Source organism: Dryobates pubescens, chromosome 14 (assembly GCF_014839835.1).
Source record: "Dryobates pubescens isolate bDryPub1 chromosome 14, bDryPub1.pri, whole genome shotgun sequence".
Classification (NCBI taxonomy): Eukaryota; Metazoa; Chordata; class Aves; order Piciformes; family Picidae; genus Dryobates; species Dryobates pubescens.
The window spans coordinates 10,497,910-10,520,009 of NC_071625.1; the positions used below are offsets into that span (position 1 = coordinate 10,497,910).

General features: G+C 39.3%; 1 protein-coding gene across 4 annotated transcripts; it reads left to right on the forward strand.

Annotated features, from left to right (window-relative positions):
- Nucleotides 1-1,259: 1,259 nt before the first annotated feature.
- On the forward strand, nt 1,260-21,498 carry EBAG9 (estrogen receptor binding site associated antigen 9). 4 transcript variants are annotated; one of them, XM_054167227.1, is made up of 8 exons: nt 1,260-1,493; nt 7,208-7,381; nt 8,270-8,367; nt 11,252-11,330; nt 11,539-11,697; nt 13,658-13,765; nt 15,213-15,304; nt 20,929-21,496. In XM_054167227.1, exons 3-8 carry the CDS (start codon nt 8,285-8,287, stop codon nt 21,047-21,049), a joined length of 642 nt encoding a protein of 213 aa, XP_054023202.1. In that variant the 5' UTR covers nt 1,260-1,493; nt 7,208-7,381; nt 8,270-8,284; the 3' UTR covers nt 21,050-21,496. The 4 variants fall into 4 exon arrangements, with proteins under 4 accessions (XP_054023202.1, XP_054023200.1, XP_054023201.1 ...); XM_054167225.1 differs by having other exon boundaries at nt 1,260-1,432; XM_054167226.1 differs by lacking the exon at nt 7,208-7,381 and having other exon boundaries at nt 1,260-1,432; nt 20,929-21,497.
- Nucleotides 21,499-22,100: the final 602 nt, after the last annotated feature.

Here is a 22,100-nt window from a genome sequence, read left to right on the forward strand (position 1 = left end):
TCATAAAGAATGAGGGGAAAAAAGTATTTATTTTGCTTCCTCATTTCCATTCTTTGATTGCTGTCTCCTATAGACTAAATATATATATAAAAGGAAGCTTGATTCTGTAGCCTCTTGGTTAGCTCATTCATATGGCACTAACAGAGAAAACTGGGTTCTGGTACCTACTCCCAGAATCAATTCTGTATATTAATGCATCATCATTAAATACAGAAACACGCTAGAAAAAAGGAGCTGATGCTGGTCACAAAAAGAACTGAGGATCATCTCTCCAGGAAATTTCTTAGCATCAATCACATATTAGCACCTCCAAGTTCTTTATAGCACTGAACAAACCAGAAACTTGTTCAGTTTGAGGCAGGTATTCCTCTAGGCTTACTACAGGTTCTGCCCTCCTGAAGGTCCCATTGGTTGTCCAGGCTCCAATATGAAGGTCAGTGCCTCACAGGTAGATGCTAAAGGAGACGGACCCCCACGATCATTCTCAGGGGAACAATGAAAAGTGCCCAGTCCAGTAGAGAGTCAAACTCCTGCAGTCTGCTTTGAGGTCAGGAAGACCAATGCAGTCACTGCTGCTCTTTGGCCTCTTTTGGCAACTCAAATTGCTTCAAGTGTGCACCTTTTCACAGGTTCAAATATGACTTTTTGTGTATTATATGCTTCCTAGAAGTCAGGGGTGTGGTGGTTTTGTGTTTTGGTTTGTTTTGTTTTTTTTTTCAGATGAAGGGACTTTATAGCTCAGAAGTTGACTAGGCCTGCCTGTGAGGAATGACTACACTGTACCAGAAGGCCAGACAGTGAATATGTATAAGCACTTTTAAAAGCATTTGGACGTACAGAGACACCCACTGCCAGCTGAGGCTTTACTCTCTCAGAAGCTACTTCAGCGATTTTTCCTTTTTTAGTAGCTTCCAAATTTACAGCTCATCATCTAGCTAAGCACACAGCAATACCTTTACAACCACACATTAAGCATCCTGACAACACTGAAAACCACTGGTTTTTAATCACCCTTTCCCGAAGTGACAAAGACCTGCCTCAAACCCTCCTCAATGCTGTAGCGAGACCTCAGGAGGAGGGGAGGAGTGAATACAGCTGGTGCCGGCGGGCAGCTCGCCGCGCCTGTGCTACTGTGCAGAGGGTTGTCTCCGCTCGGCTCGGCAGCCGTTGGCCCACCAGCCCAGGGCGGGAGCCGCAGGCACAGGGGCGAACGCCGATTGGTGACGCGAAGGGGAAGGAGCGCGGCCGGAAGGGGCGGGCCCGTCTCCCGGGTGACAGGAGGCCGAGATGGCGGCGCGGGAGGCAGCGGCGCAGCGGTGCGCGCCCGGCTTTGAATGAGGGGCGGCCGGCGAGGGCGGAGGCTGCGGGAGCGGCCGCTTCGGCTCCTGGCGCCCCGTGCTTTCTGTAAAGCCCCCCGCAATCCTTGGGGCAGGTGAGCGGGGAGGGCTGCTTCCTTCGCTGCTGGGTGCCCACTTCCGCCTCGGCGCGGCTAGGTAGGGGTCTTAGCCTTGGCGCCTTCCCGCCGGCAGGGAGGCCCTCGCGGTTCTCCCTTACTAACACCCGCCCCGTTCCCCTCCGTGCCTGGGATGCCCCGGCCCTAGGGCTTTGTGGCCGCCGCCTCGCCCAGTGGCAGGCCGGCCTGGCTGCCCCGGGACAGAGAGGCGTCTCAGCGGGGCGGGTCCGGTTACCTTGTGGCGGGGAGGTGCGGGGGAAACCTCGCGCCCTGGGAAGAACGTGAAGTGACTGACGTGTAGATAGGCAGCGCTTGGGCACCGGGGGATCTGACGCGTTGTGGAAAAGATGGGGATCTCGTCAGAACTGGCGGGATTTAAGTTTTTTTCTGGTGGGTTTTTTTTTTTTTTTTTAGAGATTCTATAGGACTAGACTGCGTGGGGTTACATAGTCTGAAATTTGTATTTTTTCTTGCTGAGCCAAATTGCATGAATGTTAATGTGCAAGTTGCTTAGTACACTTTGGAAGATTTAAGAATCTCTTAACAGGTCACAGAAAACTTAAGTGCTACTATCTGACTATTGTGCAGCCTCTAATATCACTCGAGCCTGGACTGTGCTGTAGAACGGTGGGGCACTGTTTCGTGGTCATGAATTCACAATGGAAGTGCCCCAGTTGTACATCTAATGAAAACCAGTGCATCTTTCTGCTCTGTAGTCCTTATGACTACTCTGGAAACATGAAGATGTCTGGTAGCGACTTCTTCAAGCCATCTTGCACACCATGTCTTGTCATGTGTCTTGTCTGTAAATAGTTCATGATACTTGTTGAGACAGCATATGCCACAAGATGATTTTGTCGTATTAACAGAGTGTGTTAATCTGTCATCTCTGTCTTTCTGTGTAGCTGCAGGTAACTTAAGTCCAGGATGACTAATAAGAACTGGAACAGAACTGGCATCTCTTGAGCTCTGATTCTGTGTCCAGTGTTGAAAAGGGAGTTACATGAATACTAATTCACTATGTCAAAGACTTCTTGTAAATGTGAGCAAAGTAGCAGTATCATGGGGTTGCATGACTTCAATCTTCATATTCTGTGTGCTGATTTTTAGAAGGCAGTAGCATATATAGGTAAGGGGTTGTCAAAGAATGATTGTGATCAGTCTATTTTAACTAACATTGATTTGAAAATTAGAACTTACTCAAATTCAGAACATAAAGCTTCAAGAGCTCACATTAACAAGATTGGAACCATGTTCATTTTCCTGGAGGGATAGGCATGAGAAGAGGGTATTACTGGAGAATTTTTTTGTGTCTCCAGAAGTAGCATGTTTAAAAAAAAAAAAAAGTTGTTTAGCTAGCCATGAGGTGTTGGGTGACAGGGTGGACTTGATGATCTCTGAGGTCTTTTCCGACCTTATTAATTCTATGATTCTGTATATAAGTTAGGAATTACCAATGTGCACTGCTTTTTTACTGCCTTTAGTTAAGAGACAAACATACCTTCTTTGATTTTGATGTCTTGTGCAGCTCCTGGTAGTCTTGAAATCTCATCCTGAATGTGAGCGGTTTTCACTCACTCCCATAAATCATAGGCGAGAGTAGTCTTCACTCACAGCTACCTCAAAGCTGCCCAGTTGGAGTGCTTGGACTATAAGTTACAGCATTACTGTTGAAACTATAGTATCTATTGCAGACATTCCCCAACCCACCTACCTACAGTGAGGAGATGTCTTGAAATATCCCTTTTGGATTCTGCTCCTTTAATGCCATAATATGCTTTCAGGGCTCATTCCTGCTGTCATTTGATCTATTTATCAAACTATTAAAATCATGGTCTTGATTTTTGTTTGTGGTTTGGTTTTGGTTTTTTGTTGGGTTTTGTATTTATTTGTGTATTTTCTTTTTTCTTTTCTTTTTCCTTCTTCCTTCAGTGTTCCCAATATTATGCTTCTGTATGAAGTGATTAAAAAGAAAACAACCAACCAAAACCAATCATAAACCAAGGGGGGGGGGGGGGGCTGAAACCTCCTCATTAGGCTACAGAATCATAGTTGCTGTCTTTGAAATGCAGGAGATGTTGGGTCTTTCAGTACCAGACTGGTTGCTGTTCCTGAGTCATTATGCTGCCTCGTTAAAATTATAGAATGTTTTTATACATCTTGTACATAATTAGGAGAAGGGGTTTTGTGCTTGAAAATAAACAGATTTTTCAAGCACTCTCTACTATTCTTCATGAGATTCCACATCTTATAAACTTGGGCATCTTTAGGTTGATGTGACCACTACTTTGGCAAAAAGTTGTACACAATGAACTTTTAAGAAATCCTACCATTACCACTGAAACTTTGGACTAATCATAGAGTACTTGCTAGGGTTTTATCAGCTGCTCTAGTGAAAGCATACTGGTTCTATTTTGAAGATGGTATCTAAAGAAAACTACAAAGTACAGATTGTTTGGAATTGTAAAGGAACGGAGGAGGGCAGGATGGATGCTCTGTGAGTGTTTTGACATCTTTTTCAGTGGAAGGAGATGAGTTTAGTAGGAGAAAACAAGTCTTTGAAGTAATTTTGGTGCCACAAAGTGACTTGACTTTAGAATTATGTCTGTCCCTTGAAATACTGTTGAAGTAGTGCTTGTGCTATTACGTATGAAATGCTTTTTCAGATGACAGTGTGGTCATTGTACAGTGATGGCCAGTGAGAGTCTTGCTTATTGCACCATAGTTTACTTACTCAAACAGACCGTGCATGCCATGGACAATTTGCTGGTTAGTGTCAGTGAAGTCAGAGGTGACAGGAGTTTTGACAAGGCCAGTGCTGCAAGCAATGTAAAATGTTTCACTTCAATAAACTTCTCAACTTTCCCTCCCTTCACTGTATTTCTTTTATGGATCCATAAAATGTTTTTGGAGATTAGTTACATCATTCTTCTGACTTGACTCCAGTGTGTTTAACATTTTGCTGCTGCTGTGCTTAATCGTTTGTGTTCTCATCTTCCATGTGAGCAGCTGCTGCAGTTTTTTGCTAATAGCACGCAGTATGAGCCACACAAAGTCAGACTCCATCTAAATGTGGTATCAGTTACAAAATTGTTGCATTGGCTGCTAGAATTAAATTAATTAGAATTCATGTCCTGATGTGTTTGCTTATTTATGTTTCCTGTAATGGAACCTGAAAGTTCAGTTGATAGTAAGTCTGATAAATGTAGTATTTTAGAAGCGATCTCGCTATATGAATGAAAGCTCTACCCCATTTTGCAAACTGGAAGCTGAGGCATGAGGTGTGGTATGCACAATGGTGTATCAGGCTGACAGACAGCTATGAGGTTTATTACTTCATTCTAGCCTGGTGTTTCACCTTTGCCTTCATCTCTTAAGAAATGTTTTGATTATTTCTAGAGCATGTCTGCTTTATAGGATGTCATTGTGCTCTCCTGTGTCATAGTTGGCTGCTGATTTAACTGTAGTTCCTTTTGGGGGTTGAGTATCAGGGAAAGTCTTCAGAGAAAGAAAAGGAGGAATGAATGTCGTGGCCCTGCCCTTTAGTTTTACACAGCTCAGTATTTGTTCCTGTTCAGGAGATAAGGAAAATACATAGGCTGTCTCCTTTCTTGTGCTTAATACAGACAGTCAAGAAAAGAATGAACTCCTAAGTTTAGTGTAATGGTATCAGGTGAATTAGGTTTGTGGTGACTTCAGGAAACACTAAGGTTTCAGTGCATTTGTACTCATAAAACTGCTTCAGAATATAAAATTAATTTATTTTCTCAAAGGTAAATAATAACTTTAAAACCCCTCAAACCTAAGACACCCCCTCCTCCCCTCAAAGGCACCAATAAACCTCAAAACCTTCAGCTAACTTTTCACTTTTCTTTATGGGTAGTGCTGTCCTTAGAGTGAGAATACAAATTCTTCTAAGTGCTGTTTCAGACTTTGGGGAGAATGCTTGTCTTGTCGTAATCTTGAGGCAGTAAACGGTTCAAGATTCTGTTTTAAACAGTTTCTAGCATATTGCTAAAATTGATGCATATATAACTGCTTCATGTCTTCTATTAGCATTATAAAAAGTAGGCACACTGATCAAACTACTTTTGAAAGATGAAGGCTAGCTACAGTGTATTGTTGCTGAAATTTGGGTAGTGCATCTGACTGTTTTTAGTGTGCAGAGCTTAACCTTATTGGAAGACTACCATCAAAGTTCAGAAGGGGCAGGCAAAACAGCTGCCACAGTTGACATGGAATACAGCTGCAACACAAATAGGTTATGTGATTGTGTGTGTGTGTGTGTCTCTAATAACTGTAATTCTTGCATGACACAAAGTGGAGAGGAACAAGTTATCTGATTGTTATGGGGAATGACAGTAGCTATTGAGCCCTGCCAAATAGGCGTAATGGTGATATTGGAAGTATAGTCACTCACATACAGCGATGTCCTATGAAAAATCAATTAACTTCTGGTGGCTAACTTGTCAGCAGTGGAGTTCACAATCTTGCAAGCCAGACTTCTTGTGGATTCTAATTTTAGTTAACTTTATATGGAGAAGACAGCGTAACATACAATTTGATATGTAGGGAGAAGGGGAGAAGTTGAGAAACTGATGTTACACATGTATATGTACACCTACCTATAGATGTACACCTAACTGATACACTTGAATGCTGTTTTTTATTGTAGTTCTGCATTTAGGTAGTAAACTTTCCCTTGAAATTTGGCACAAATGATACTGAGCCTGCGGAGGTTTTCGAATTATCGTGATTTCCTAAACCAATGATTTGAATCAGTACTTTGTGGTTTAATTTATGATCTCTCTGGAACGTCCAGTGTGTCAGTTAGGCAGGCTAAACAGTGGGGAAAATGGCTTTACTCTTTTTAACATTGAGTGTTTCCTATGCATTCCCTCCTGCCCCCCAAGTTTATGCAAGAGTGATAGAGAGGGGTGGAGTGAGCTTCTAAACAAGCTTACTTTCAGAATGGTCTTACCTTTATTCTTATTTCAGCAGATCACTTGCTCTTGATGCCTCAAATCCCAGGTTGCCTCTTTTAAAAGTAACAATTTCTTTTGCCAATTCAGCATTAGTTTGCACTAAATTCAATCTTCAGAACTGAGAACTGTCTATTTAGTTCCTACCCACAGTTTGTTTTTTCCCCCCACTAACTTCCCCTGTTTGTGAATCTTTCAAGCTCTTGATGGATGCATTTTCTTGTTACTTAAATATTTTCAAAATTGCTTGTTTCAAAAGGTCAGAAAGTTCTCAGGCACAATATGAAATGGTAGTCCTATCTTTAAAAGCTAATTGCATTGGACAGTGTCCGTGGTGTTCTTTGTGGGAAATTTGACTGTTTACTATTCCTTTTAGAGGAGGAACCCAATTAATACTCTTGTATAAGGTTTTCTACATTGTCTCCCATGAAATGAGATTAGTACAATGCTAGTGCTGAAGTAGAGGTGAATCATAGCCTATGAGGCCATTCTCCTGAGCTGCAGCTTAGTGGTGAGGCCTGTACTTTGATGGTTACCAATTGACTTAAGCCTTCAGTTTTATAGTAAAAGGACCCATTTGTTTAATAGCTACTTTGTATTATTTTTCAGTAGCAGAAATTCCTGACCTGGGCTGTATGTGAGGCAATATTTCTAGTACTATATTACTGCAGTGTTTAATAGTAGTTAGATGATCTAGCAAATGAGCACCAATAAAAAATAAGCTCCATGAAGCTCACAAATCCCATTGTGTACTTTTTAATAAAATCCTCAGGGCAGTATTGGAGCAGCCTACCTAATGATCCACCTTCCTGACTCTTCCTAACTTAAAGCCTGGAATATAAAATGTGATTTAAATGCCATAGCATAATTGAAAACAAGCTGTCCTTCCATGGAATCCATGGCCTGAGGAAAATGTCACAGGTCTGCCTTCTCTTCTCACCAGGAGGTATGTTAAACTTGCAACAAAAAATGTTGTTTTAAGTGTAGATATATATAATTAAAAGCTGTTTTTGAAGCTTAGCCTCTTTTTCTTTACTCTGAAATGTTCATCTGTGGAAGGGAGAAAAGCAATCTTTGGATTACGCAGATTATTCTAACTTGGTTTGCACCTCTTTGAGGGAATATTCTGGAATAATGCGATACATAAATTCTCTAGATTATCAAATTGACATTAAAGAATAGCTACCAAGATAAGTGGCTTCAGCCAAAGAGTAACTTTTCCTTGGCTAAGTTTGTTAGTACAATCCAGTCGGGCATAGGAGCATTGCTAGGTCTAGGGGTTGATTGATGCTATACTGCACACAGGATGAGCAGAGTCTCTCTTTGCTGATGATTTTTCAGGGACACTGGTTCTAAAATGAACAACGTTTGTTCTCATCATACATTGCCATCAAAATGGGAACTAAATTTAAATGTCTAGTTGCAGGTTTTGTTTTAAAGTCTAAATTTGTAATTTGTACATGCAAGATCTGCTGAAGCATGAGCTTCTTGCTGACAACTATTCAGTGAGCGTTCAGTGCTGTTATTAGTGCCTAAAACAGTTCAGCTGTACAGTCAATGCAGCTGATTACCCACAATTCCCTTTTAAAAAGATCTTTAACTGACTTTACCTTTGATCTTTAAAAGCTCTATACATCAGGTACTTGTATTGTATACATGAGTGAAGTGCCCTGATAGTAGGCAGGTAGCATCTTTGGTCCAGATACCTCCTCTCTTACCCTGCATTAATACTGTTTCAGAGAATGCTCCTCACTTATAAGCAAGTGAGGAAATTAAATTTCAGAACTATGTAAAGCTGTATAATCCTCTACATTTGACTTTTTTTCTTTTGCAGGAAGGGTTTCTCACCATGGCCATAACACAGTTTCGACTCTTTAAAATCTGTACTTGCCTGGCCGCAGTGCTTTCTTTCGTTAAAAAGTTAATATGCAGGTAAACAAGTCTTACTTAATTTGGTTACCTTTTTGGTTGGAATTGTGGGTTTGTGCACTCCTTTCCTTCTCTCAGCACCCACTCACTGCTTTTCCCCCTTCTGATTTTACTAATTTCAAAACAATCAAGACAGATCAAAACTAAGTCAATTGCATTCTTTAACCTGGATATTACTTCAGAATCCAAACCTCTATAGTACATTCACACCAGAATGCTGGAAGCATTCCAAAAAACCGCAGGAGTTAGGGTTGTGTAATAGTAGAACTCAAGGGTGCAGCAAGAGAGTATCTTTTTGGCTTTGTGCTGTTAAGTGCTGTTGCTTCTTGCCACTCTTGCAGAATGTTGTTTTGCATAAACAGCAATCTAGAGAAATGTATTCTGCTTTTGTGTATGATGACCACTGTTTTGCTAGCAAGGTTAAAGCATATGCAGAATGTGGTAGAGAAAAAACAGCTGTTTATTTCTCAGTCACCTTTATTCCAATAATGAGAGCAAGATCTCGACTGATTAATAAATTCACTACAGATACAGTTGCACTTTAAAAAGACATATTTTAATGCTGCATGCAATTATATATATATATGTATCTCAACCTTAGCACTGTGACTTGAACACCAAATTTAAATTAAGAATACTTGCTCTTCCAAGTTCTACGAAGTAAAAACACTGAGTTGATGATAGCTTCTGTATTACCTATCTTCTATATATTCTATATGCCTTCTATATTATTAATCTCTTTAAGTGTTAAGATATCTTTTAGACACAGATAATTGTTTACTAGGTGTAACTAACAGTATGTTTCTCTGCTTTTCAACTTTTAAATGAACTAAATCCTTGAAATGAGTAAGTAAATAAGTAAAAAGTAGGAAAAACTTTTCATCTGTGAAGAACAAGTAGTTGAAAGAATGAAAATTTAAAATCTTTCCTGTAAGTCAGTGGATCAGATTAATTCAGTCTGTTAACTACAGATGTTTTTCCTGTCCAGTGTCAGCTGCAAACCATAGCTTGCAAAATTTTGTTGTCCTGTAATGCACCCCTGCATGTGGGTATGCCTGATAACCAGCAAATGTGATTTAATTAAATGTGCATTTTAGTTCAATGGATATGAGCTAGTAGTTAATCTTCTATATAGTTTATACTTGCTTTCATGTAAACAAGTGCCTGCAGAGATCCTGCATCTTTCTAGTCAGCATAAAACCTACATACAATATTAGTCATCCCCTTAGTTAAATTTTTTTTGATAAACAGCCTGCCTGAATCTGCTGTGTTCTAGGAAGTAAAAGATACAGAGGTGAAACTTCATTCTCTTTAAAAGCTGTAGTTATCTTCTCTAGTGGAGAAGTCTGGGTGCTGCTAATTAGTGAGAAGATCAAAACCAAGATTTCTTGAGACTTTTGATGTTCAGAGCAGTGATCGATATCTGTAGTGATGCTTGTGAAGCAGCTGTTCCTAAAAGCATGTTTTCCCCTGTGTAGGATAAGAAGTGGAGATATGTAGCCTTCCTCAGTGCTGCTCTGTGTAGCATGTTCTTTTCCATGTTTTCTGACAAAAGCCATTTCCTTCCACCTTTAGCCTTATCAGTGTAATCGTTTTGGCTAGGTGAATGTTTGTTTTAAGCCACTTAACTGGAGTCTTCCAGGTAATATATGAAATTGCAGAGGTGGTGGTTTAGACTGCTATTGCATATTGTACAGGTCTGAAGAAGGATGTTTCTTTTAGAGATATCAACTAAATCTAGTCAGATTTGTAAGTCTCTAATGTGTTTCAGGGAACAGTGTTTTTACCTTCCTCTACCCCTAAACTGTGTTGCTTTTCAGCTTAAAGGAACAGTTTCTAAAGGAGCTAGAATTAGTTATATAAAGCTCGAAAATTTGATGGTAGCATCTGAGCTTTCAGAAGGCAGAATCTACTGGACTTAAATTAGGAAAAATATCTAATCACCTACCAGCCTGCAGCAGAAATAGTTTTACAAGCAATTCAGCTATTCTGAGTTGATGATAGATCTATAATGGTAAAAGCAATGGATCCAAACACCATATTGCAGCTTCCCAATTTTACTCCCATCAGTAGTAATAAATAAAACTTTTCAAAGCTACATAAAGTCAATTACATGACTGTCTTGCTATAAGAGCTTACACTCCTTATGGAAAATATGAGTGTAAGCCTGAAATTCATTTCCTGGTGTTGTGAAGTTTTAAAATACAGTGAATGCCATCTAAGTATATTGTAGTTGTTATTTTTGAAAACTAGCATGAAACAAATATCTAAGTGGTTTGTTTGCAGAGCATTAGTCATTGTTTTCAATTAAAAACAGTTGATTTAGTTGCTGAAATGCTTTCACTGAAACTGTTCTTTTAAGTAGAAGTGTGTACTGAGCAGAAGCAACTGACTTGTCTAATCTTGTACTACCTCTGTTTAAACTTTGAGGGAACAAGACCTTTAGAGAGACTTTCAAATCAAGCAGCAGATAGCTTGACCTCTAAGACAAGCAGAAAGAATTTTTCAGTTTGCAGTAGAAATTGTTATCTTACAAATGTAGATCCATCATGTTTGCTTCAGTGAACACTGGCAATCTAAAATCTTTAACTGACTATGCAAATAGTTGAGTTGATTTGTCCATTCTCTTAAAGTTGCTTCTCTATTTCCACTGCAGTTTGAAAAGTAAATGGCACTGTTGAAAGTCCCTTGAATGCTACTTTAAGTTCATGATAAAATTCCCTTTTTTTAGCAGACTTTTAATGGCAGTAATTAATACTAAATTTAAGCACTTGATATTTTAGCCATGACTTTTTCAGTAGTGCTGTTCTCAGACTTCCTTTTTGTTTTTTTTAAACTTAGTGCTCATGTTTTCAGAGCTTGGAGGAATCCTACATTTTTCTTTCAGGTCTGGAAGAGGGCGAAAGTTAAGTGGAGACCAAATAACTTTGCCAACCACAGTGGATTATTCATCTGTTCCTAAACAGGTAATTGCTTAAGTAAGTGGTAGGTGACTTAACAGATAATCACTTATCAGTGATTATACCAGTCCTACAACAGGATTGGTATATATCTGAGAATCATACCATATAATTATATATGCTAGATAATATCAAGGATGTATCTTAGCAAAATACAAAAGGACAAGTTTTTGTTTGCAGATAATATTAACTTGTACCATATGGTTCTATTAAGCCTGAAGTAGAAGATTGGTCTTCATGGGATGAAGATGCGCCTACCAGCGTGAAGATTGAAGGTGGCAATGGTAGTGTGGCTGCTCAGCAAAATCCTTTGGAACAAATGGAACCTGATTATTTCAAAGACATGACACCAACTATAAGAAAAACTCAAAAAGTATGTATTGCACTTTCAGCTCTGTTTATGGAGTGTATGTAAATTAGGCAACTTATGGGAAGTGCTGCTGGTAAAATTAAACTCTCCCTGTTGACATGAAAATGATGCTGACGTGTAGTCTAACATGTCCAATTAAGAATACTGACTCTTTGAGATCTAATGTGATGCTAATTAATGTTTGTGTTTTTAATGTTGATATTATTAGAAACTTATGAATAATTTCATGGTCTGAAGGCTCTGGCACATATAATGTGAAGAACCCTTAAGTTACTTCAATACTGAAAGTGGAACCACTGCACTTGGATACTTGAGCTCATTATTCTGATGTGATAACCTTTCATGTCCTGTTTTTTACTAGAGTTTGATGTAGCAGCACTGTTGGTTCAGAAAAGAATGGTTACTTGTTACACAAAGTTGTACTGGGAAGGTTGAAATTGGAGGGCAGTTATGTCAAAACAGTTTGTTCTTCAAATATCTGTTTTTACTGTGGAGACAAGACAGAAGGGCATATCCACAAGAGCATCAACACTGTAAATATTTAAACTAATGGTAATTGCAAGTTTTGGTTCTATGGAAGTCTTCCAGCTGAGTACTTAGAGGACTTTGAGACAACAGAAGGATCAAGTACTAGAACAGATTACAAGAAAGGTTGTTCAGGCTTCACCTCTGGACATTTTCAAAGCCAAGTGAATAAGCCCTGAGTACCTTCATCAGCCTCTGAGTTGACCATGCTTTGAGGAGGAGGTTGGATTACCTCTGAAGCCCCCTCCAACTGTGAATCTCCATGTGGTCCTGTGAACTGGATATGATACTGGGGTCAGTTTGTAATCATGATCTGCAGTATTCTGTGGACTAAATTCTAAGAATTTTGATCTCCCCAAACCTGCAGAGCAGAGGAAGACTGGGGAGAGATAGATTTCTCCTTTATACCTAATGGCATTTTTGCCTGAAAGAATGAGCTTCAGGTTCAGATCAAAACTTAAGTCTATGCTGTTTGAAAACTGTATACAGGATTCAGTTTCAATATCTATCTAGGGATGAATGCAAGCACTGTAAAGAACATTCCTGCTAACTTGACTTTATTACCTCCCTTAAATACTAATTTGCATTTGTATTTCCACCAAATCTGGGTTTAAAATAAACCCTAAGATCTGAGGTGGAATCTACTCAGGTTCTGACTCATATTTACAATGTTTAGAAATGGAGCTTCAGTCAAGTAACATAGTCTGTTGTTCCTAAGTAAGATGATCTAGCCCTGTTTCCTTTCTTGCATTGGTAATAGCATTTGTGCAGCCAATGGAGCTCTGAATCTATCTCTTCTGGAAGCAGCAGAGACTTAAAGTAGGCTAGACCAAATGAGTGAATTCCTATCTTGAGATCAAGCTAAGAAAGGGATACATGATCTTGGCAACTATGTTCAATTTGCTAATAAACCTTTTAGGATAAGTATTAGTGTATGTTTTTCAGCCAGATCAGTACAGGGCTTTACCAGTTGACATTATAGTGAATTAGACTGCAACTATTGAAATACAAATTGTCTGCACATATGTGCTGTTGAAGATGTTAAGAGAGCTCATTCTAAAGCAGTATAGCTGTGCAAACAGCACAATCCTCAAGAGCAGTATCTTACAGTGACCCATTGTAAAAGCAGGATTTCTCCACGGAATATGTCACATAATTTATAGTACTGGGAGATGTGGTTATTTGATCTGTAATTCTTTGTGCTGTTCTCTGTCTTAGTCGTAGGTTTCCATGCGATCTAAGAAAAAGCTAGTGGGAGAGGAAAGAGTTCTTCTGTCTTGCGTTTAGCTTCTCACATGTATCAGTTTGTGTGGCTTCCCAAATCCGAGGATATCTGAGACAGTGCAGTGTTGTATAGCTATAAATCTGGTTTTGAAGGTATAACAAGGAATCTGTGCTTTGACTTACCACTTTTTGTTGCTTTCTTGAATATTTTCAGATAGTTATTAAAAAACGAGAGCCTTTAAATTTTGGGATTCCAGAGGGAAATGCAGGATTCTCTAGCAGATTAGCAGCTACCCAAGATATTCCTTTTATTCACCAGTCTGTAAGTATGCTTCAAGTATTGATCTTGTTTTTGACAGCTAAATCATAGAATCAGTAAGGATGGAAATGACCTCAAAGATCATCAAGTCCAACCTGTCACCCACGACCTCATGACTACTAAACCATGGCACCAAGTGCCAAGTCCAATCCCCTCTTGAACACCTCCAGGGATGGTGACTCCACCACCTCCCTGGGCAGCACATTCCAATGGCTAACAACTCTCTCTGTGAAGAACTTCCTCTTCGCCTCGAGCCCAAACTTCCCCTGGTGCAGCTTGAGACTGAGTCCTCTTGTTCTGGTGCTGATTGCCTGGGAGAAGAGACCAACCCCCACCTGGCTACAACCTCCCTTCAGGTAGTTGTAGACAGCAGTAAGGTCTCCCCTGAGCCTCCTCTTCTGCAGGCTAAACAATCCCAGCTCCCTCAGCCTCTCCTCATAGGCCTTGTGCTCGAGACCTCTCACCAGCCTCGTTGTCCTTCTCTGGACAAGGAGTAGTGTGCCTAAGAGCCCCATTGTAGGGAGCAAGAGGAATAGTTGTAGAATAATGTAAATAGTTTCAAACTTGAGTATTTGGTTCAAAGCAATGAAGTAGTTAATCCAATTTTAACTAATTTATTCTGCTGAGAAAATTAACCAGATCAGTAATAGATGTAAAAATCTTCCACACACTTGTATCTTTGCAAGTCTTCTGAAACAAAGGACAATACCTTTTCTGGATTCTACACAGTAAGTTCCTAGCAAAAGAGTAGTAGGCTTTTTTACGTGATGATTTGGGATTTCATGGGTTGGGTTTTTTCATGGATTGGGTTTGGGTTACCTTTGCTTTAACCTGGTCTCTTTTTTAGCTTTCTGCTGCTTGCTTCCTTTCTGTAGGAATGGTCTTCTAACAGCTTCCTAATTTTTGCTCTTTAGTCTTTAAATTAGTGTAGTTAACCTAACAACCAAACCGTTTAGAAGGAAAAGCTCTCTCTCTGTGTTTTTTCGACAGTGCTTCTGCTTTGATTAACACAGTGCACAGAAGATTCTAGACAGAAAGTCATGGTCAGAATAGTCATACCACTTCCTTAGACTGTCCATAATGAAAATTATTCAGGGAGCTGCTTTTAGTGAAGTAAAAGCAGCACTCAAGTGATACTGGACACACAAACACATGGATGTACATGTTGGTTTGTCCATGTAACTTCCAGAAATCTCTTGCAGCATCTGTTCATTTCATCTGTACTCCAGTCCCTGCTCTCCCAGCTCTCTTCTCTTCCCTTTCTAACCGACAATGGAATCAGGAAAACCCTCCAAAAATAACTGGAAAAAGTCAGTACTGGGCAGGGGAAATGTGTAGCTGTGAAGTACTGTCATATCTCAAATATGTCTGGAAATTTTAACCTTGATGCTTCAGAAAGTGTTTTGTCTATTTTCCCCATGTGCCTAGAGCCTCTTTTTTTTTGTTTCAGCCTGAACTGGGAGACTTGGATACTTGGCAAGAAAATACTAATGCCTGGGAAGAAGAGGAAGATGCTGCCTGGCAGGCAGAAGAAGTTCTTAGGTAACTGAAAAGAATGTCAAACCATGTGAACTTTTTATATGTAAAAGAGTGAAATACAGATTTGTTTGTTGTAACACCTTTCTTGTAAGTGCTAAGAATTGTTAAACAATTAAGACAAATTATTTATATGCATCTAATCTCTATATAACTGGTACTTGGTAGAATACATCTTATACCTGATCAGTTTAGTAGAGGAGATAAGGGAAATCTGAGAATCACTGGAGCACTGGAAAAAGAAACACTGCCTCTGCCCACCTCCCCCGTCCCAACACTTAGTTATGTACAAATAACATGTTTCAATTTAAGTAAAATACCACTGGATGTCCTTAAAAAGGATCATAACCATATGCTCTAAACTAAAAATAGTTCAGGATAGACCACGATAGAAGGTGAATCCTGTGAGTGATCTGTGGTCTTCTGGCAAACTTTACTAAACTAGCTGATAAGGCTTGAGTGTAAAATCAGTGTCTTGCACAAAGCTCGTGTAGCTACTTCATCTATTCCATTCATGTTCTCTTTTTTTCCTTTTGATAATGTAGGGAAGGAGTATGAAGGGTCAGGTCGAGGTTGAGTTTAAATTAATCACCTAGAGTAATTTGAATTGTTAGTGATTTATGTTAACCTGCTTCATTTCAGCATTTATCAAACTTCTGATTGCTTTCTACATCATTAGATGGTCTGCCTCAGACATACAGTTATATGGTAGGACAGTAGTGATAATATGAAATAAGGATGCGATGTATTCAGAAATCATAGAGTGGTCTGGGTTGGATGGGACCTCTGAAAGTCATCTAGTCCAGCGCCATCTGCAGTAAGCAGGGCCATCCTCAACTAGATCAGAACTTTGAAGCTTTAAAGGAAAAAAGGTGTATTAAAAAAAAAGGAGGATTCTAGTCAACTATTTACTGTTGTATTTGGAAAAAGAGACCTTTTTTTTCCCCCCAACTAGCATAATAAGAAGGAATTCACCAGCACACTTTTGATGCCTTAATGATCGAAAATGTAGTAAACCAATTCTCATTCTGTCAGTCTTGATCTTCAGTAGCTTAATGTGTGAGAATAGGGTTGTAATGCAAATATTTTTGTTAACTCAGTCAGATACCTCTGTGAGTACATTCTGGTCAGCATCACGGGTTGTGGTTTGGGTTTTGTTTGTTTGGGTTTTGGTGTTGTTTCTGTTTGGTTAGGGTTTTTTGTTTGTTGTGTTGTTGGTTGGTTGGGTTTTTTGTGGGCTTTTTTTTTTTTTAACTTCAGTACTGAAACTGTTTCAATTCTTTCAGTAATGTAGCAGAAAAGTACAAGCTGTGTGGTATGAATGATGTGCCTTTAGGCTGTTTTTGTTCCAGGGATAATATCTTTTCCTGTAAAGAATATCAATAAGCTCAGCAACTGCTCTCAAGTGCAGTTTTCTGAGGCTTAATCTGTAATGTATCAGACAAAGAAAATGAAAGATGATGCAAAACACTTTTTAATGAGAAGTGAAACAATGACTTTTGCTAACAGCATTTTACTTGACTTAGTCCTTACTCTATTTTTTTTCATACTCCTAAAAACATCTGTAATAGAATAATGTTCAGACTTTCCAAAGGGCTTATTTTATAGTAATTAGCCACTGAAAGCAATCAGGTGTGTACACATACCAGTTTATTTTTGGTGTATAAAATTTGTGTAATGGATATTTCCAGAGTGGTCCAAAGTACTTTATCTGCTAGGTTTGTGCTCTAGAATACTTAGGGATATCTCCTATAAGGTGAAACAGAGGCATTTCCCCACAAACTGTTTCGGAAGTGTCATTTTTTTGGTTGAAGCTGTTCTAAAGGTTCCAGCCTGCCATATTTATTACTGCAAGGCTTCAGCTCAAGTAGTTAATTTTTCTTAGAATTCCTCCCTGGCCTTACTAGGAAGTATCAAATTTTACTTGTTGTAAAAGGAGTGTGTGTGTGTCCAAACAATTCAACTAAATAGAAGGAACAGGATCAGAACTGTCACTGTCTCTATTACATACCACTTGGCCAGCTATGAATGGCCATCTCAGTACAACTGATCATTGTGTAAGCTATATCCCAGATGTGTGAAGTAAAATCTGTTTTATTTGTGACACATCAAATGACAACGTTTTTCTTTTAACTGGGGAAAGTGCTGGCTGATTTTCAGCAAGATTGATAAGGAAAAACCTTTTGGATTTACAGTTGCTCTTGCAGTAGACATCTGTGGTATAGCTAACACTTGACATTTAATATAAAACTTAAGTACAGTACTTGACAGGCCTGGCTCTATTTTCAACAGACTGTAGCAAAGTGACTTGAAGTCTCTTTTAATGCTACATCATGGTCTACAAAATGCTTTGAAGATTTCAGACTGCTAAATGGGGGACAAGGTCCCCCTTGCCCTCCAGAGTGTTAAAGCTGACTGTACTCCAGCGGTTCTTACTGAGATTAAAATAAGTGTGCAGAAAAAGGATCTCCCTTATCTGTCTCTGCCTGGGTACCTGTTGGTGCTCAGTTAGGTTCTCAGATTGGAATAATTTTTGTGTACTAATGGAGTGCTGACCAATTGTGCAGAATTGGTCAGGGCTGTGGCCTGCTAAATAGCAGAGAGGACTGCATCCTGTGGCCTCTTGGGTGACTTAATGCATGTGTCTAACAGTTGCAATAAGCATGTATAGTAAGCCAAGAGTTTCCTGGAATCAAAGCTTGATGAAAGACAGTGCTGAGGAGTAGGTTACTAGTGCCTGACAAGTTCTGTGGTCTTACTTGTTTTTCACCCAGTCCTCAGCAGGTTCTGTACTGGGATGCACTGAAATTTTCCAGGGGGGTGATGAATTGGTACAGTGGATAATAAGCTGGATTTTCAGTTAATTGAAGTTAGTTAGAACTTGATTTCTTCTGCAAATTGTGGATAACTGTCCTTTTCAGACTTAGTAATACCAGTGATGTGTTTTTCCAGTGGGAACAGATAAGTTAAGTGGTGGTGCATGTTTAGTTGTGAAGTAAAAGCCAAATGATATGAAATCATTCTTCTTCACAAGGTATACACTAAATAAAAAACATTCTGGAATAAGAATGTCTGCTAACAGACTTTGGATTATAATTCCTCTAATTTATGTTCTTCTAAGCAATTAAATTCAGCTTTTTTTTTTTGGGGCATAACTTGTGTTAGGAATGCAAAGCAAGGTTGACATCAGGAATTAATACTTTCCAAATTTAAACGACTTGTATCATTCCATCTGGACTCTGCTGAATTCCTTGTTCTGGAACCTAGAAAAGTGAGTCAGAGACAGCTTCAGTTCATCACAGGCTCTAACTTTATTGTGAAATGAAACCTTTTTGGATCTGAATGGTAGCAGCTTTATGTTGAAAACATACAAGAAGTGTGGAATAGAGATCCAGGTTTTGAATAATGGCCAAGTAAACGAGCAGTAGAAAGATAATCACCTTGTGCTCAGCTACTGTAGCTGGGAGGGGGATTGGTCTTTTCTCCCAGGCAACCAGCACCAGAACAAGAGGACACAGTCTCAAACTGCACCAGGGGAAGTTTAGGCTCGAGGTGAGGAGAAAGTTCTTCACAGAGAGAGTTGTTAGCTGTTGGAATGTGCTGCCCAGGGAGGTGGTGGAGTCACTGTCCCTGGAGGTGCTCAAGAGGGGATTGGCTGTGCCACTTGGTGCCATGGTTTAGTAGTCATGAGATGTTGGGTGACAGGTTGGACTTGATGATCTTTGAGGTCTTTTCCAACGTATTGATTCTGTGATTTCTAGTTGTTTATATTTTTTGGTGACCAATTTGTCTGAGGTGAAGTCCAATAAAATGACTTGGCCAGCAGAGGGCATGGAAACTACTTCTCTTGGCAGAAGAGTTCTGTGTGGGTTTTTTGTTTGTTTGGTGGTTGTTGGTTTTGTGGTGGAGTTTTGGGGGGTTTTGTTTGGTTTTTGTTGGTATTTTTGCTCTTTCCCTATAGGAGGGAAACATGGTCTGATAGGACTTTCCTCATTTTAAATTGCAAATGAATAGCAGCATTGATTAACATCTCCTGTGGCTATTTGGAACTGTGCTTTTTAACATGTGGCTGGTGTACACACAGCTTCCTTCTGCATAAGTTCAGAGGTGTGGGGAATATAATAAAATCTACTGTAAACAGGCAAATATTATTACCCTGTATATACTTGACTGACAGTACTGTCCACTGTCTGAGTTTCTGGTGGAATAGTGGGTCACAATCTCAAAAAAAAAAACCATCCTCTGAGAGCTCCCATTAACTTGGAATGTGGATGCTGATGTGAGTGACTAATTTCATTCTTCTGTGGCAGACAGCAGAGCAGCTTAATGTAGTATAGGAAAGCTTCTAGCCATTAATATTCAATCAAGGGAAGCCATGAAGGTATTTAAATGCAGTCCCTGTGCTTTCCAGTAAAAAGATAATGTGTAGTCTTTGTACCTCACACATTTCTAAGTTTTGTATACCCAGTTTGTCCATAGATGGAATCTCCTAGAGAAGTGTTTGACACACTTAAGTAGGTGTGCACAGGTTACTTAGATACATTGAGAGTTAATGCCATACTGCCTTGCCTATTAACATTCTTTATTCTTTTACTAAGTAACTCTTTATTCTTACTGAATAGTTGTTACACTTCCTTTTCAAGTTAATTAAGCTAAAATTTTAAAGTCCTCTTGAAAGCAACTTAGATTTATTTATTACTTTTCATATCTAATTAACTGACTCCAGAGCAGAAGCGACTTCCTTAAGCCATTCTACTACTACAACACAGTCATGTGCCAACTGGAGTGTGAATGCAGGAGTATGGATCTAGTTGCTACCCCTGTGCCACTCAGTGAAGTGTTGTAGCTGCAGCTGGGCAGTAAAATGAGTGGATTTTTGTTGTGTGGGGTTCCTCCCCCCTCCCTCCTTTGCTCTAGTCAGTTATGTATCTGTTGAAATTGGAAGCCTATTTCTGTAGACAGCTAGTAGATGAGCTAGCAGATAGTGATGTCTGGGGTTTTATAGCAGTGATAAGAAATAATGCTAAAAGGATACACAACTGAAGAAGACTACATTATTTCCTTAAAGGCTACTGTTTATATATGTACTGAACAATAGAGTACAACACATCCTGAACATGTGAAAGAGGGTATTAGAGGTTGTCATTTTGTCTGATCATGAGGAAGATGTTTGTAGTATTTGCTTTACAAAGAGGATAACTGCTGATGCCCCTGCTGAGGGAAAGGGAGGGACATAAGTCAGTGTTCTAGACAAGCTGAACTGTTTGGTCTGTATCTGAAAAGACAGCTAATGCTGCTACTCAAAAGCATTAGGGAGATTTGTTCTTTTTTGTAAATAGCTCTAGGCCTCAACTGTCCTACACTTTGATTCACTTACTCTGAGTCTTTGAGAATAGAATAGCTTTTAGGCTGTAAAATAACTGAATACTACTGCCTAAGACTACATGAATCTGAAAAAAAGACTTCAGCATAATACAAGAGTAACTGTTCTGGGCTTAACTTCATTCAGTAGAATAAAGCTCTGTTTCTATTAGTTATATTAATCTGCTTTTTTGATAGGAATTTAAGGTATGACCATGCTGGAAATTGGATTCCTGTTATTTAGCAATTCATGTTCTCTTTATTTACAGACAACAGAAGATGGCAGAAAGGGAAAAAAGAGCAGCAGAACAGCAACGAAAGAAAATGGAGAAAGAGGCCCAAAGGCTAATGAAAAAGGAACAAAACAAAATTGGTGTAAAACTGTCCTAACAGAAACCAGACATCAGTGGCAGTGACAGTGAAAATGAGAGTTTCATCTCAACAACATACATATTGGTATTAAGTATTTCTAGGACTTCAACACACTGCTTGGTTTCAGTGCATTCTTCAGGTCATCTCAGAAGCCAGGATTCCCCCCAGATATCTTGAACTACTAGTAGGTGGTTCTTAAAAGAGGAAAACATCCACAGAAAATCATGCCTTGACGGAATGATTTTTCCTGCAATAGTTTTATTCCAGCACCCTTCTTTGCAGCAAAAATGATTGAGCAAAGATGCTGATTGAAAAACACTCAAATGAACAGCTCAAGCCTAGAGAAAAGAATGTAAATACTCAGTGGTGGGAAATCTACTGTATTGTCTGTGCTTACCTGAAACATGTAATTAAACAGTTTTAAAGAACCCCTTGCTTCCTGCCTGATAAAGAATGGCTGCTTTGGTCTTTTTCTAAAACTGTTTATGAATACTTGAGTTTCGCATAGGAGATCATCTTTGCCTGTGCAGAAGAAAATTACTTGTTATGGATGATCTGTAACTCTGAATGTGCTTGTGGCAGAGTATACTACAGCAGAGCACAAGCTATAGCTGAATGCTAAAGTGGATTTCTTGTCACTGTCACTTGCAGCTTCCTGTGCTGCCGTGCCCACTTACATGAGACACTGCACTGGCTACCAGCAGTGGTATCCCTACATAGTAGTGGTGCATATTGCTCCTTTCTTACGAAGGCTGATGTCAACATAAGGCAGTGATTTAATCACTTACTTGTATTGGTAAATTTGTGTGTCTAGCAGAAATACTTTTACTTCCTACAGTTGGGGGTGAGGGGGAAGTAAAAATCCTCATACCTCATACTTGTTGCATATAACTGGAAAAAAAAAAGTCCTGTTAATTGAGCTAGTGTGAAAATTCTTAGTTAACGTTCCATCTCAAATTCCATTTTTTGTGGTACACTTACTGTGTGTATTTACACTGGAATTCCTCTGAAGTGGGTATGGTAAATATGGAGTGGAAGACAACAACACTTTAATGAAGAAGGAAAGTTC